The sequence below is a fragment of the Bos mutus genome, chromosome 5, assembly GCF_027580195.1.
Source record: "Bos mutus isolate GX-2022 chromosome 5, NWIPB_WYAK_1.1, whole genome shotgun sequence".
NCBI lineage: Eukaryota > Metazoa > Chordata > Mammalia > Artiodactyla > Bovidae > Bos > Bos mutus.
Genome location: NC_091621.1, coordinates 81,094,870 through 81,111,291, shown reverse-complemented (window position 1 = coordinate 81,111,291; position 16,422 = coordinate 81,094,870). Strand labels below are relative to the sequence as shown.

General features: G+C 41.5%; 1 protein-coding gene across 1 annotated transcript in view; it reads left to right on the top strand.

Moving 5' to 3' along the window:
• SLC15A5 (solute carrier family 15 member 5) overlaps positions 1-9,887 on the top strand; it is a 95,908-nt gene extending 86,021 nt beyond the window's left edge. Inside the window, 2 exon segments of the mRNA XM_070370041.1 lie at positions 1,838-1,946; positions 9,740-9,887. Of these exon segments, the coding sequence (XP_070226142.1) occupies positions 1,838-1,946; positions 9,740-9,887 (257 nt within the window).
• Positions 9,888-16,422: the final 6,535 nt, after the last annotated feature.

Genomic DNA, 16,422 nt, shown 5'->3' with positions numbered 1-16,422 from the left:
TAATCTTTTAAACTTCCATAATACTATATATCTATGATATATTATTACTACTAAGATCCTACTGCTGTTTTTAAAAGTAGTGCATAAAAATAAGTGGTACCTGTATAATGTGTACAATAGAATACATCATATTTCATAGAACATATTCAATATTAAATTTAAACACCCACCGAAGAAAAATTGAGTGTGTGTGTAAGTCATAGTGATAATATGGATATAGATATATAGATTTAGGTATGAAAAGAGAGTTCTAGCAAAGATCCAAAGCAAAAGTCACAACTTACTGCTGCTGCTGCTAAGTCGCTTCAGTCGTGTCCAACTCTGTGCGACCCCTGAGAGGGCAGCCCACCAGGCTCCCCCGTCCCTGGGATTCTCCAGGCAAGAACACTGGAGTGGGTTGCCATTTCCTTCTCCAATGCATGAAAGTGAAAAGTGAAAGTGAAGTCACTCAGTCGTGTCTGACTCTTAGCGACCCCATGGACTGCAGCCTACCAGGCTCCTCCGTCCATGGGATTTTCCAGGCAAGAGTACTGGAGTGGGATGCCATAGCATAGTAAAAGCAATGACCTTGAACTCTAATTAATTTCCTATATACTCAGTTTGGGGCTTCCCAGATGATGCTAGTGGTAAAGAACCTGCCTGCCAGTGCAGGAGATATAAGAGATGCGGGTTCGTTCCCTGCATCGGGAAGATCCCCTGGAGGAGGAAATGGCAACCCACTCCAGTATTCTTGCCTGCAGAATTCCATGGACAAAGGAACCTGGAGGACTACAGTCTGACTCTGCAATCCCATGGACTGTAGTCCGCCAGGCTCCTCTGTCCATGGGGTTACAGAGTCAAACATGACTGAAGCAACTTAGCACAGCACAGCACATACTCAGTGTGACATCAGAAGGAGGTGAAGATTTCTTACTTAAGGGTATTAAATTGAGGAATTCTCATTTAAAAGAAAATCTTCACATGAACCACAGACTGCAATATGACCAAAAGGGTCTGTGGTATTAAAGTAACACTGGATTTATCCTATCTCAGTTATCAAAATAAAGTAACATCTGGCATCTACATGTATTATCTCACTAACCTTACAATTGGGCTTCCCTGGTAGCTTAGCTGGTAAAGAATCCTCCTGCAATGCAGGAGATCCCAGTTCAATCCCTGGGTCGAGAAGATCCCCTGGAGAAGGGATAGTCTACCCACTCCAGTATTCTTGGGCTTCCCTGCTGGCTCAGACAGTAAAGGATCCACCTACAATTCAGGAGACCTGGGTTCGATCCCTGGGTTGGGAAGATCCCCAGAAGAAGGGAATGGCTACCCACTCCAGTATTCTTGGCTGAAGAAGTCCGTGGACAGAGGAGCTTGGCAGGCTACAGTCCATGGGATCACAGAGTAAGACACAAGTGAGTAACTTTCACATTCACAACCTTACAATTAGCACATGCAATGGGCTATCTGGTGATGACAAATATTTTTCATACATTCAATATATTTTACCAAACAATCCCTGTGGGGGTGCCAAGCACTGCTCTATATATTAAACATATAAGAATAAATTAAAAATGTGATTCTTGCAAATTAGAAGCATAATCAGGTTCTTCTGATACCTATATTGTGCTATAGAAATCAAGTTTTTTGACCTTCAAAACATTTGGCATGCTTTGCTTATTATTTTACTGTTAATTACAGAATTAAATGAATTTTGACTCTGAGTTTCAGATGTGCTTTTTTGCTCTGTAGATATTATTCAAGCGAATAAAACTCTATGAATTGTGGAATGATAAAATATTCACAGAAACTTACAACTCTGCAGTTGAATAACAATTACATTTGTTCCAAACAGGCAATTGGTTTCCAAACACATTAAACAAAGGCAATTTAGAAAACTTCTTCTTCTTCTTGGCATCATTAACATTGTTGAACGTCCTGGGATTCTGGAGTGTTTCACAAAGGTAAGTAAGTGTGTGGTAAGATGAACAATTTCTGAGTCCATGAAATATTGATCTGGGAGCCATCACTGAGCCAATGGGAATCTTGTATTCCATGACTGGACAAATTAGCATATTAGAGAAATTTAACAGATATTCAGAGCAAGAAATTTCCATTTAGACTTCACTTTTTCCATCAGTCCTTATAATAAAAAGTTCTTTGCTCAACTCTAAAACAAGATATTTTTCCTCCAACATACAGTGCCATTTTAGAATTAGAAATAACCATATCGATAATAAGAATGAATGAGTCATTATCATTAAAAGCAAATATCATTAAACAAATAGCTAGAAATCTAATGAGGCTTAAGATTTGGATTCCATTCAGGCCTTTAAATCAGCAGTGACCATTTCAAGGTCAATAACAAACTGTGCAAAATCATTTAGCCAGTCACCTGAGACCATTCAAGTGGCTTAATATGTATCATCTACCATCCATGCATTGCCAGCCTGTCTCTCTCTCTCAGTGATATCTTCTTGGATGGCTGTGTGCTTTTGAGCAAAGTGCCTCACCTCTCTGAGCCTCTGTCTTCACACATGTAAAATAAGGACAATAATTCCAACCTTTTGTGGGCTTTTTGGGGAGATGAATTTTGATAAAAGACCAAGCACAATGTCTGCCATGTTGCAGGAACTAAATATGTCTATTTTCCTCACTTCTTTCCATTCATTTATCTATTTAGTCATTTAGTCTCTCATCTAGTGCCAGTTATTCCTTGCCTGAATCATTCTTCTATTCCTCTAATAAATCTCTTTTGGAACATCAGTCATGGGATGTGGTAAATCAGAAGGACATGAAGTCAGTATCAGTCAATGTTCCATGCCACCTATGCCCTCACTATCATGGGGCCTATGGTCCAGCGTAAGAGAAGCACTGAGACCTCATGCGAGACAGAATTAATGACAAAAAAAAAAAAAAATTAAAAGTCTTAAGGGCTTCCTGAATTTTAAAATTTCTTACCTTCCGAAGTATATGTTATCAAAGTGACCCTCTGTACTGTAAAATCTCCTTAAAAATGCCCGCCTGGTTCTTAGATTGACTACCTCATTAGAAAGTCAGATTCTTGCAGAAGGATTCAACAGCAATGTGCCCGTCTTTGCAGCAAAACAGAGTCGGCAATAAAAACTGAAACTGAAGGCAAGGCTTCTTTCCCCTCTGGCCACTGCCTCCAAATACATGAGTGCCACCCATCAGCTAATTCTCACAAACCTGTGTTGTGTCTCAATTTCACGTACTCTCCCACTGTAAGATTTGACCTGTGTTTCAAAAAGTAGTTTGGGTCATTTGTCGAGATGCGCGCGGACCTCAAGTTTGTCATACAGAGTGGAGTAAGTCAGAAAGAGAAACAAAATCGTATCTTAACACATAAATGTGGAATCTAGAAAAACGGTAGAGATGAACCTATTTGCAGGGCAAGACTAGAGACAGACAGAGAATGGACACGCAGACACACGGTGAGGAAGGCAAGGGCAGGCTGAATCAAGAGAATGGAATTTACATATATATACCACCATGTGTAGAATAGATAGCTAGTGGGAACCTGTTGTATAGCACAGGGAGGTCAGCGCGGTGCTCTGTGATGACCTTGAGGGGTGGCACGGGTTGGGGTGGGAGGGGATATATATATATACATATAGCTGATTCACTTTTTTGTACTGCAGAAACTAACACAACATTGTAAAGCAACTATATCTTAATTTAAAATATATATGTCAATAAAGTTGAAAAAAAAACAACAATCTTTAGATTCAGCCCAGTTGAATCCAGTCCTACAGCTTAGCTGCACAAACCTTGGCAAGTTGCTTAACCTTGCCAAGCCTCAGTTTCTTCTTCGTCAAAAGGAAACCATAAGAATGGTAACTGTGCCATAAGGCTATTGTGAGGATAAGTAAATACTCAAAAATGTTAGCAATAATAATAATAATGGCCTCATGTGTTGCTTTATGCTCTCTTCTTCCTCCTGTTTATTTTTCACCTAGACTCATACTGAGATATGGCCAAGATGACCATGACTGTGGGCTAAATTCAGGTAGCACTAGCATGAGAACCAAAACTCTATTAGCTCTGGGACTGACTCACATTTATTCATTCATCCATTCATTCAACCAATGTGTTAAGCATTGTTCCAAGCACTTAAAAAATAAAATTGAAGAAAGCAAAGTACTGGTCTACGTGGAGCTAGCATCTAGCACTCAAAATATTTAAGTGTGATTATTCTTCTGTGATTGTTGAGCAAGTGAGTTACTATAAAGTGAGAGATGCTAGAGCAGGGTTCAGAGAAGGAGGCAGGAAAAAAAATATACAAAGCACCAGAGATCAGAGGAACCAGAGATGAAAAGGACTAAGAGATAATGTAGGCAGGGCTTGTGCATGTGTGCTAAGTCACTTCAGTCATGTCCGACTCTTTGCAACACTATGGACTATAGCCTGCCAGACTCCTCTGTCCATGGGATTCTCCAGGCAAGAATACTAGAGTGAGTTGCCATACCCTCCTCCAGGGATCTTCCCAACCCCAGGCATGTCTCCTGCGGCTCCTGCATTGCAGGTAGAGTCTTTACCACTGAGTCATCGAGGAAACCCCAATGTAGGGCTTATTTAGAAAGAAATCGGATTCTTACCAAATCTTCTCCATCTCCTGTATGCTTTATTTTATCTTGCATCCTTTATGAGGGAAGGAAACAAAGAGAGGATGAAACAAACCAGGATGAGAAGAAATTAATTTTCCATATGTTGAGCATTTCTGTCTTAAGCAGCATGTTTGTCCACCTCTCTGATCTTATCACTCTATACATGAGAACTGTGGTGTTGGAGAAGACTCTTGAGAGTCCCTTGGACTGCAAGGAGATCAAACCAGTCCATCCTAAAGGAAATCGGTCCTGAATATTCATTGGAAGGACTGATGCTGAAGCTGAAACTCCAATACCTTGGCCACCTGATGTGAAGAACTGACTCATTGGAAAAGATCCTGATGCTGGGGAAGATTAAAGGCAGGAGGAGAAGGGGACAACAGAGGATGAGATGATTGGATGGCATCACCAACTCAATGGACCTAAGTTTGAGCAAGCTCCGGGAGGTGGTGATGGACAGGGAAGCCTGGCGTGCTGCAGTTCATGGGGTCACAAAGAGTGACTGAGTGTCAGTCCATGGACATGACTCAGTGACTGAACTGAACTGAATACATGAGAACACTGAAGTGAAAACCTAATTGAGTAAATTGTGCTGCTGCTTCTTTTTTTATTTTATTTTTTTAAATTTTATTTTATTTTTAAACTTTACAATATTGTATTAGTTTTGCCAAATATTGAAATGAATCCGCCACAGGTATACCTGTGTTCCCCATCCTGAACCCTCCTCCCTCCTCCCTCCCCATACCCTCCCTCTGGGTCGTCCCAATTGTGCTGCTTCTAAGTGCCATGGAGGAGCCCTCTTCCTGCTCTGATGACCCCTTAACTCTATGGGGATGGCGACTGTCCCTTCAGCTCAAGTAACTGTACTCAGCACCACCTGTTGATCAGCCTCCACAAGAAAACAATGCTTGTCCCATTTCAGAAGAAAGGAGAGTCTGAGAAATTTGCCCATAGAGATTAAATAACTAGAACCAACTACATTAGTTCAAAGGAACACATTGCCTTGGGTATCTATTCCCAGTTGGGATTGGAGAGGCCAAACCAAAAGCATTAAGTGAGAAACGGTATGGAATATAAGTGATTAGATCAGTGTCTGCAATGAGAAGTGCAGGATTCCAGCTTATTTCTATACTGATTGCTTCTGTCTAACACTGGCAAAAAATAAGGGGCTTCCCTGGTGGCTTGGTGGTAAAGAACCCACCTGCCAAAAAGGAGACAAGGGTTCGATCCCTGGGTCAGAAAGACCCCCTGGAGTAGGAAATGGCAACCTACTCTAGTATTCTTGCCTGGACAGTCCTATGGACAGAGGAGCCTGGTGGGCTACAGTTCACGGGGTCGCAAAAGGATCAGACATGACTTAGCAACTAAACAACAACAAACAATAAGGATGGAAACAGGAGAAAACACAGATGTCCCAGGGATGGTATTATTGAAGCATTATTTATGAGAGAGATGATGTTTTATCTCAATACACTTCCAAACACAATCTAGCTCTTAACAAACCCAAAGGTATATCTGGTCAGAGCCAGATATTGGTGATAAATCTATCAATGTCAGTCCCAAGTATCAAGGAGGGTCCCAAGCTATTCTTGTCCCAAAGATCCTGAGGCCAGTGGATTAAAGATGAAACAGCACCCTCACTAACATACAAGTGGAATTAGGTCTGTGTTAGCATACAAGGGCACCCCACCATCAAGTTTATATTACTGTGCTACAATCCTGGTGTAAGTCCTAGAACCAAACTAATCTTGTTGAGGTCTGTGGAAAATCACTTAACTGGGTATGCTGCTGTTTAGTTGCTAAGTCATGTCCAACTCTTGCAATTCCATGGACTATAGCCCACCAGGCTCCTCAGTTTGTGGGATTTCCCAGGCAAGAATACTGGAGTGGGTTGCTATTTCCCTCTACAGAGGATCTTCCCAACCCAAGGAGATCAAACCCGTATCTTCTGCATTGGCAGGGGAATTCTTTATCTCTGAGATAGCAGGGAAGCCCTAGCTAAGTATAGTTAGGAATATTCCAGAGTGCCAGACCAGGTGTACCTTCCATGTCTAAGAAGAAACAAAAGCAAACAGTTTCCTGCCTCTGTCTGTATTAGAGTCCTCTTCAATCACATCTATTTCTGCTTTATTGACTATGCCAAAGCCTTTGACTGTGTGGATCACAATAAACTGTGGAAAATTCTGAAAGAGATGGGAATACCAGACCACCTGATCTGCCTCTTGAGAAATTTGTATGCAGGTTAGGAAGCAACAGTTAGAACTGGACATGGAACAACAGACTGGTTCCAAATAGGAAAAGGAGTACGTCAAGGCTGTATATTGTCACCCTGTTTATTTAACCTATATGCAGAGTACATCATGAGAAACGCTGGACTGGAAGAAACACAAGCTGGAATCAAGATTGCCAGGAGAAATCTCAATAACCTCAGATATGCAGATGACACCACCCTTATGGCAGAAAGTGAAGAGGAACTCAAAAGCCTCTTGATGAAAGTGAAAGTGGAGAGTGAAAAAATTGGCTTAAAGCTCAACATTCAGAAAATGAAGACCATGGCATCCGGTCCCACCACTTCATGGGAAATAGATGGGGAAACAGTGGAAACAGTGTCAGACTTTATTTTTCTGGGCTCCAAAATCATTACAGATGGTGACTGCAGCCATGAAATTAAAAGACGCTTACTCCTTGGAAGGGAAGTTATGACCAACCTAGACAGCATATTCAAAAGCAGAGACATTACTTTGCCAACAAAGGTTCATCTAGTCAAGGCTATGGTTTTTCCTGTGGTCATGTATGGGTGTGAGAGTTGGACTGTGAAGGAGGCTGAGCGCCGAAGAATTGATGCTTTTGAACTGTGGTGTTGGAGAAGACTCTTGAGAGTCCCTTGGACTGCAAGGAGATCCAACCAGTCCATTCTGAAGGAGACCAGCTCTGGGATTTCTTTGGAAGGAATGATGCTAAAGCTGAAACTCCAGTCCTTTGGCCACCTCATGCGAAGAGTTGACTCATTAGAAAAGACTCTGATTCTGGTAGGGATTGGGGGCAGGAGGAGAAGGGGATGATAGAGGATGAGATGGCTGGATGGCATCACTGACTCGATGGACGTGAGTCTGAGTGAACTCCAGGAGCTGGTGATGGACAGGGAGGCCTGGGGTGCTGCGATTCATGGGGTCGCAAAGAGTCGGACACGACTGAGCGACTGATCTGATCTGATCAATCACATCTGAAATAGTGACAAACACCTGAGGCTCTCCAGGTTGGGGCTGAAGGAAGTAGGTGGATGAAATGTTTTCCCTTGCTGGAAAGTATTATAGGAATATCGCTATAGATCTTAATATAAATATGCATCCTACATCAGATGCTAAGATATTAATAAAGGATATTATAGATGTTTATTGGGCTTCCCAGATGGCACTAGTGGTAAAGAACTCCCCTGCCAATGCAGGAGACATAAAAGACACGGGTTCAGTCCCTGGGTTGAGAAGATCCCCTGGAGGAAAGCATGGTAACCCACTCCAGTATTCTTGCCTGGAGAATCCCATGGACAGAGGAGCCTGGCGGGCTACAGTCCATAGGGTCGCAGAGTTGGACATGACTGAACTGACTTAGAGTGCACGAACACATGTTTATAGCGGGGGAAAATAGAAGGGTAATTATTATTACAACTTGACACCATCATCCCTCTAATATTGTAAAACACATAAAGTTAATATCATTGTGCTTAATTTGTTAATGATACCAGTAATCTTTTGTACATAACCTGTAACAATTAGCGAAAGAGACCTAAATCAGAGACAAAGGACTAGTTATTCAAAGCATATCCTTTTCTTATAGGTATTTTTAGCAATGTTGACAAGGGAAAGAAGGCAAAGCTAGCATCAGAAACCTTCACAAATTAAAAAAAAGCCTAACCTCGGAGACTTATGTGTCTTTGATAAAATTGAACTTATGGTTCTTATTCATTTGTTCATTCAACCAATATTTATTGGACATCTGATACGTACCCTGGAAGAGGAAATGGCAGCCCACTCCAATATTCTTGCCTGGGAAATCCCATAGACAGGAGCCTGGCTGGCTACGGTCCATGGGTTCCTAAAAGGATCGAGCATGACTTAGCGACTAAACAACAACATGTACCAGGCACTGGTCAAAGCAGTAGCATACAGCAGTGAATAAAACAGCCTGAAATTCCTCTCCTCCTAGAGCCTCTTCGAAATGTTGAAGAAACAATTGGTCTTCAGAGGCAGCATGCTATAGAGGAAAACAGTCAGGACTCAGAGAGTTCTGGTTTCAAACCTAAGCTCTGTCAACTCTTACTCCTGTGAACCTAAGCAAGTTATGTAACCTCTTAAAACATCAGTCTTTTTTGCCTATGAAATGGGAATGGTTCCATCCTTCCCAGGTTGTAGTGAGAATTTGGTAAGTTAGGGTGAGTACCGGGCCCTGGCTTACTGTCTGGCATTTAGAAGATGGGGAATCCAGATTTTGCATAAGTCAGGGATAAGGGGACACAGTTTAGAAACACATTTGTAGATTTCTTCTTCAATAGTGGTGTTTTCCACACAGTCTCAGCGCTAAATTTAAAAACCCCTAGTGCATCTGACCACTCTAATGTGGCATTAGTGGTAAAGAACCCACCTGCCAATGCAGGAGACATAAGAGACATGAGTTCGATCCTTGGGTCAGGAAGATCCCCTGGAGAAGGAAATGGCAACCCACTCCAGGATTCTTGCCTGAGAAATCTCATGGACAGAGGAGCCTAGTGGACTACAGACCGTAAGGTTGCAGAGAGTCGGACACGACTGAAGTAAATCTTTCCAATCCTGCCGCCATTAAATCTACAAAGTTGATAATTCCAGACTTCCACGTTTCTCACCATCAGACTCATGGCAGACTGTAAAACAGCACCACCTAAAGGTCCTTGTGAGACACCGTCACATGTCCTAAAACTCCCTGTGTCGTTTTATCCAGACTCTTCTGGGGAGCAGGGCTCTTAAATAATCATCACCGTTGTGCCAGTATCTATGGGACTGTAATAAAAGGGAGACAAGCACGGGGAGAAAGCAAATGATTTATCAAGTCATCTACATCTGGCCTTAAAAAAAAACCTTTCTTTCTTTCTTTTTTAGGTATTGTAATCTAAATCATTTTAATGCCCAAAACGCCAGTGGAAGTAATCTCAAAGAAACCCTTCCCCTCCAGGAAAAGTCTTTGAAATTTTACGGCAGTACACTGGAATTTTCTTCAAGTATTGATCTTTAGGAAACAGCCCTGTGAAACTATTCGACTCAACCCATCATATGAGCGGAGTATTCACTGTCTTCTTCAGCTGGACGCTATGCCTTTTAGTTTAAGAGCTAATATGTATTGGTATGAGAGTGGCCTTATGGACGCTATCTGTGTACTTTAATGGTTCAGCCGTTTAAAGCAATGTATATGACACTTCTTAGTTGTCATAGTTTTAAGTCCTTAGAATTGAAATAATAGTATGTCAATATTCTTCCCTTCAGTACATTTATTGAGCCCTTATTACATGCCAGGCATAATAATCAGACACAGTTTATGTCAGAGTAAATAACAAATCTAAATACAAATAACCTATATATTATACATAAATAATAAGCCTATATAGTTTTACTGTACTTCATCTTGCTCTTACACTATCAAGTTATGAGTGAAGGAAACTTTCTCTGAATTAAACAGCAGCATTACTGGGTCCAGTGATTAAGACTTTGCCTTCCATTGCAGGGGGTGCAGCTTTGATCCCTGGTTGAGGAGCTAAGTAAGATCCCAGCCACAGCCAAAAAGCCAAAACACAAGCAATATTGTAACAAATTAATAAAGACTTTTAAAAAATGGTCCACATTAAAAAAAAAATCTTAAAAAAAATTTTTTTAAAAAAACAGCATTACTAAAATAGAGATCCTTCACCCAAAAGTGAATATTCACATACTGAAGAAATTGTAAAATAAATATAAGTGGTGGAATTATTTAGATTAAAGAAAAGAAGAAAATTAAGGAGGTTAAATGAGTGTTGGGGGAAGGGCAAGTGATCAAATCAAAGATACTTAAAGAGATTCCCTAACCTGGTCTCCACTGGTACTAGTTCAGATGCATTCAGAAAACTGTTTTCCAAAAGAGATTTTACCATTATAAGCAAATAAATGTGAAAAAATTCATTAAAAAAATACAACTAGGGTCCCAAATCTTTGTAGCAGTGTTTATCAACATTTTGTGAGGACCCCCAGTTTTAGGCAGATCTTTCTGGTCCCAACCACAGACTGCTTTAAGGCAAAACTTTTCCCAGGAATTGGCAGTTCTGACAAATCCACCCAAATCATTCTTATGCTCTCTAAAATCTGAGCACCACTCTTTTCTGGGACAGTTCAAGCTGGATAGGAGAGGTGGGTTTTATCAGTTGATTGGAAATGATTCTTCAATTAAAGCACCTCCCTTGTGTATATCTAAAACATTTTAGATCTGCAGAATAAAAGATTTATACATCTTGATGAGGTGTGATATGCATTTTTAATTGCAAAAGAGCAGCTGTAAAGCACCAGGTGTTTCTCTTACTCAAACTATTTTTCATTTGTTTGTTCTGAGGACAGTGAAAAGACAAACCCTTACAGACAAAAATTCTTGCCCTGTAACTTTTTCGAATCCTTTTTTTTTTTTTTTTTTGGCATTTGTTCTCTGATGAAACAGTGAGGCCGATCCCTGATCTGCCTTAGAATCTTTCTTTGTTGTAAAAGGTTAAATGCTGAGTTTGTGATTTGGGTTTAATCAATGCTCCAAAGATCAAAAAACCTTTAAACACACCTCATCTCAGAACAAGTCAGAAGCTCCAACAGTCCCTCTCACTGTTAGAAATAGGGTTTGCTTTATTTTGTTGTCCACCCCTCCCAAATTTGCCTTTGTCTCCTTAATTTCTACATCATGATAGGAAAAAGTGCTCATTATGCTTTCACTCGTCATTAGCGATAAAAAAAGATCTACAGAATTATAAAGATGACCCCAAGCAAATACCAAAAGAGCTTAGAATTCTCACACTGGGGATGACACTCGTGATTAGCTAAATTGCAGGGACTACACACACTTGCATTGGAAACAGGAGGCATTCACACACTAGTTTCTTGTCTAGTGCTTAGCAACATTATCACTGAGCACCTGGAATAGTTTAGGCATTAAGTGTAATTGGTTTTGCTTTACATAAATCTGTAGCTTTGTAAATAAGCAGAGCATTTCAGCTTCTCTATAACACCAATTAACTTAAAGGGATGTGTTGTTTGCAGAAGCCTGCTGGGTTCTGTACAGTATTTTCTCCAGTAATATGCTCAGTGGCAGGCAAAGTTCTGTGTCCCCACAGTGTTGCATTGACTCCCAGTCACTTGTTGCCAAGGGTCTGAACTCAGACACTCGTTTGCTCCATTTTTCAGCTGTAAAACATCGGGAAGATGAAGTCTTTCCTAAGAATCACCGTCTGTGCTTTATTTCTGTCCACCACCGAGACCTGAAAGATGAGGTACTTGAAAATGTTTCCTGTGACCTGCAGAGCACACATCTGACACCAGCTGACTGTCCACAACTGACAGCTACATCTCTTTCCTCTTTCTTTTCTTCTCGTAACACTTCAATCCAATGCAGCCAAAAGTCCCTGCATTGAACTGTATACAAAATTAAGAAAACCACTGTCTTTTTTTTTAATTAATTTTATTTTATTTTTAAACTTTACATAATTGTATTAGTTTTGCCAAATATCAAAATGAATCCACCACAGGTATACATGTGTTCCCCATCCTGAACCCTCCTCCCTCCTCCCTCCCCATACCATCCCTCTGGGTCGTCCCAGTGCACTAGCCCCAAGCATCCAGTATCGTGCATTGAACCTGGACTGGCATCTCGTTTCATACATGATATTTTACATGTTTCAATGCCATTCTCCCAAATCTTCCCACCCTCTCCCTCTCCCACAAAGTCCATAAGACTGTTCTATACATCAGTGTCTCTTTTGCTGTCTCGTATACAGGGTTATCGTTACCATCTTTCTAAATTCCATATATATGCGTTAGTATACTGTATTGGTGTTTTTCCTTCTGGCTTACTTCACTCTGTATAATAGGCTCCAGTTATGATGTGAATCTGCCAGTGAAAATGTTCCCATCAGAGTGACTTTTTAGATAACAGTTAGAAATCTGCTCCTGGAAGTTGGTAAACTTTTTCAAGCTTCTTGGATATTTCCCCTCATTGTCTCTCTCTTTTTTATTAATTAATTGTTAATTAATTAATCAATCAGGTATTAGTTGCTTCACCCGTGATGTTTTTAGTTGCATCATGCCAGATTTTTAGTTGCGGTATGTGGAGTCTAGTTGCCCTGCCAGGGATTGAACCTGGGCCCCTTAAGTCTTAGCCACTGGACTACCAAGGAAGTCCCTCCCCTCATTATCTCTTGGACTCAGCTTAATACTTCCTCATATCCCTTTCAGGTAATCTTGATTTATAACATTCATTCCACCCTGGCCAAAATCTAATTCTCTTGGTTTCTGAAAGTGTTTTATCGACTATCAGAGTAACAGTATCACCAAAAAACAGCTCATGATTCCAAAATGCTTCCTATTAATATTACATGATTTACAAATTGAAGGAGGGAGACTCCTAAAAACCACAGGATCCCTTTGCTGTATGACAAAAGAGCTTCAGCCTTAGCACCTTGAACCAGTCCGGTGGTGGGCATAGCCCATCACCACTGCTAGAAAAGCTGACATACAATCACCAGCCACAGACTTATAAACAAGGTCCTTAAATGAAATCAACAGCTGAGTGATGACAGCACGCAGGTGCTGCTAACATTCAGGTCTGCTTGTAGAGAACAGGGAAATTAGAGGAACCACTCATAATAACAACTCATATCTGTGTCACCCTTTACAGTTTACAAGCTGCTGTCACATGTATCATCACATTTGGTTGGCACCACCCTGGGAAATAGACACATTTTGGCAAGCCCGTTTCGTACAGGAGACATTGCAGCTCTGAGACATTGTGAATAATCGAGTCACAGAGATAGTGGATGTCTCAAGATGTGCACTTGGTCTGTCTGTTTTTAAAGTGCCAGCCCCTTCTACAAAAGACACTCATAATAGTCACCAACAGCAGATGATTCCCAGCCACTTGGGTGAAACACTCTCCACATCATCCCAAAGGGAACAAGAATGAAAGGAAAGACCACATAAGGGTCCGCTGTTGTTTAGTAGCTAAGTCGTGTCCAACTCTTTTGTGACCCCGTGGACTGTAGCCCTCCAGGCTCCTCTGTCTATGGGATTTTCCAAGCAGGAATACTAGATTGTGTTGCCATTTCCTTCTCCAAGGGATCTTCCTGACCCAGGGATTGAACTCATGTCTCCTGTATTGGCAGACAGATTCTTTACCATGGAGCCACCTGGGAAGCCCCACTGGGGTTAGAGACTCTGACAGAATGGTTACCCAGAACAACATTGTTCTAACATCTCTTCCCCAGCCCTTAGCTCCCTCTATGGAGCCAGCCACTGTCTTTGTGTGGATCTTAGGCTTTTAGGAGCACTGCACTGAAAGACGCCCCCAGACTGAACACCCTGGGGTTGAGAAAGAGGGTCTTGGGTTCAAAACATCCTTTCCTTCCCTTTGCAACAAAATGCCCCCAGATGTGTTATAGTCAATTCCAAATGCCTTAGGAAAGAACAGGTTAAGGAAAGCAAATTTACCCTCCAAAATATTATTAATAATGGTGAAGACTCCTAAATGCTAAATACAAGGCTCTGTTGTGTTTGTGTGTGTGTTTTTTAATATTAATTCATTTAATCATTAGCTTCCCAGGTAGCTTTAGTGGTAAAGAACCTACCTGCCAATGCAGGAGAGGTGGGTTCGATCCCTAGGTTGGGATGATCCCCTGGAAGAGGGCATGGCAACCCATTCCAGAATTCCTGCCTGGAGAATCTCATGGACAGAGAAGCTTGGAAGGCTTCCATCCAAAGGATCACAAAGAATCAGACAGGACTGAAGCGACTGAGCATGTGCACAAGCATTTGGTCATCACAATAAATACTCTGTAAGTATAATGGTAAATCCCATTTTACAAATACAAAACATGAAACACAGAGGAGTTAATAACTTTACAAAGTTGTACAAGCGGCACGGACTGAGTGAAAATTTGGACCTAGGGAGCCTGATTACAAACTCTAGAGGCAAGCCCTTTATATGGAACTGCCCCTCACTAGAGTTGTTGCCTACAATAGATTTTTATATATTATCAGGGCAATTCCAGGGAAGACAGTGCCTTGGCCCAAGGCATTTCAGTATCTTCTGTCCCAGCACAAAAGAAAAGGACTTCTTCCATCAGTAAGTGTTGGATGCAAACAACATCAACTCTTAACCCCAGGGACTGCCCCTCCCTCTCTTTTGTGAATAATTATTGCTCTTCTGCTTAAATCCAAAGGCATGACTCTAAGGGCAGAATTTCAGGCTCTGTGGCAATTGTTGTAGGGATCCTTTTGGAGTTTTCCTTAATCTATCATTTAAGCTGTCTGTTCCTCAATTGACAGTCATTGTTAGATCAAGATGGAACCTTAGGCCAACTAGTCTCCACTTCCTTAGCCTCTACATGGACATTCCTGGGATTCCTCCAGTAAATTTAGTAAAAGTGTCAAAGATAACGGAGCACTGTGATGACAAGACCCAGTCTCTCTGTCTCACTCTGCCTATCTGTCTGTCATACATACACAAACTCATTCTCTCTCTCCGTATCTATCTTCCTCCCTCTCTCCGGGTGTGTGTTCAACTGAGGTGGACTATGGTCTATGGTCTAGCATCCATTGTCTATGGTCTAATCGATACTATTTGACAGCCAAGATCTTTTCCCCAAGTGATACATTGTCACAAGTCTACTCAGAGACCTTCAGATCAGTTCAGTTCAGTCGCTCAGTTGTGTCCGACTCTTTGCGACCACATGAATCGCAGCACGCCAGGCCTCCCTGTCCATCACCAACTCCCGGAGTTCACTCAGACTCACGTCCATCGAGTCAGTGATGCCATCCAGCCATCTCATCCTCTGTTGTCCCCTTCTCCTCCTGCCCCCAATCCCTCCCAGCATCAGAGTCTTTTCCCATGAGTCAACTCTTTGCATGAGGTGGCCAAAGGACTGGAGTTTCAGCTTTAGCATCATTCCCTCCAAAGAAATCCCAGGGCTGATCTCCTTCAGAATGGACTGGTTGGATCCCCTTGCAGTCCAAGGAACTCTCAAGAGTCTTCTCCAACACCACAGTTCAAAAGCATCAATTCTTCGGTGCTCAGCCTTCTTAGTCCAACTCTCACATCCATACATGACCACAGGAAAAACCATAACCTTGACTAGACGGACCTTTGTTGGCAAAGTAATGTCTCTGCTTTTGAATATGCTATCTAGGTTGGTCATAACTTTCCTTCCAAGTAGTAAGCGTCTTTTAATTTCATGGCTGCAGTCATCATCTGCAGTGATTTTGGAGCCCAGAAAAATAAAGTCTGACACTGTTTCCACTGTTTCCCCATCTATTTCCCATGAAGTGATGGGACCAGATGCCATGATCTTCGTTTTCTGAATGTTGAGCTTTAAGCCAACTTTTTCACTCTCCACTTTCACTTTCATCAAGAGGCTTTTGAGTTCCTCTTCACTTTCTGCCATAAGGGTGGTGTCATCTGCATATCTGAGGTTATTGATATTTCTCCCGGCAATCTTGATTCCAGCTTGTGTTTCTTCCAGTCCAGCGTTTCTCATGATGTATTCTGCATATAAGTTAAATAAGCAGGG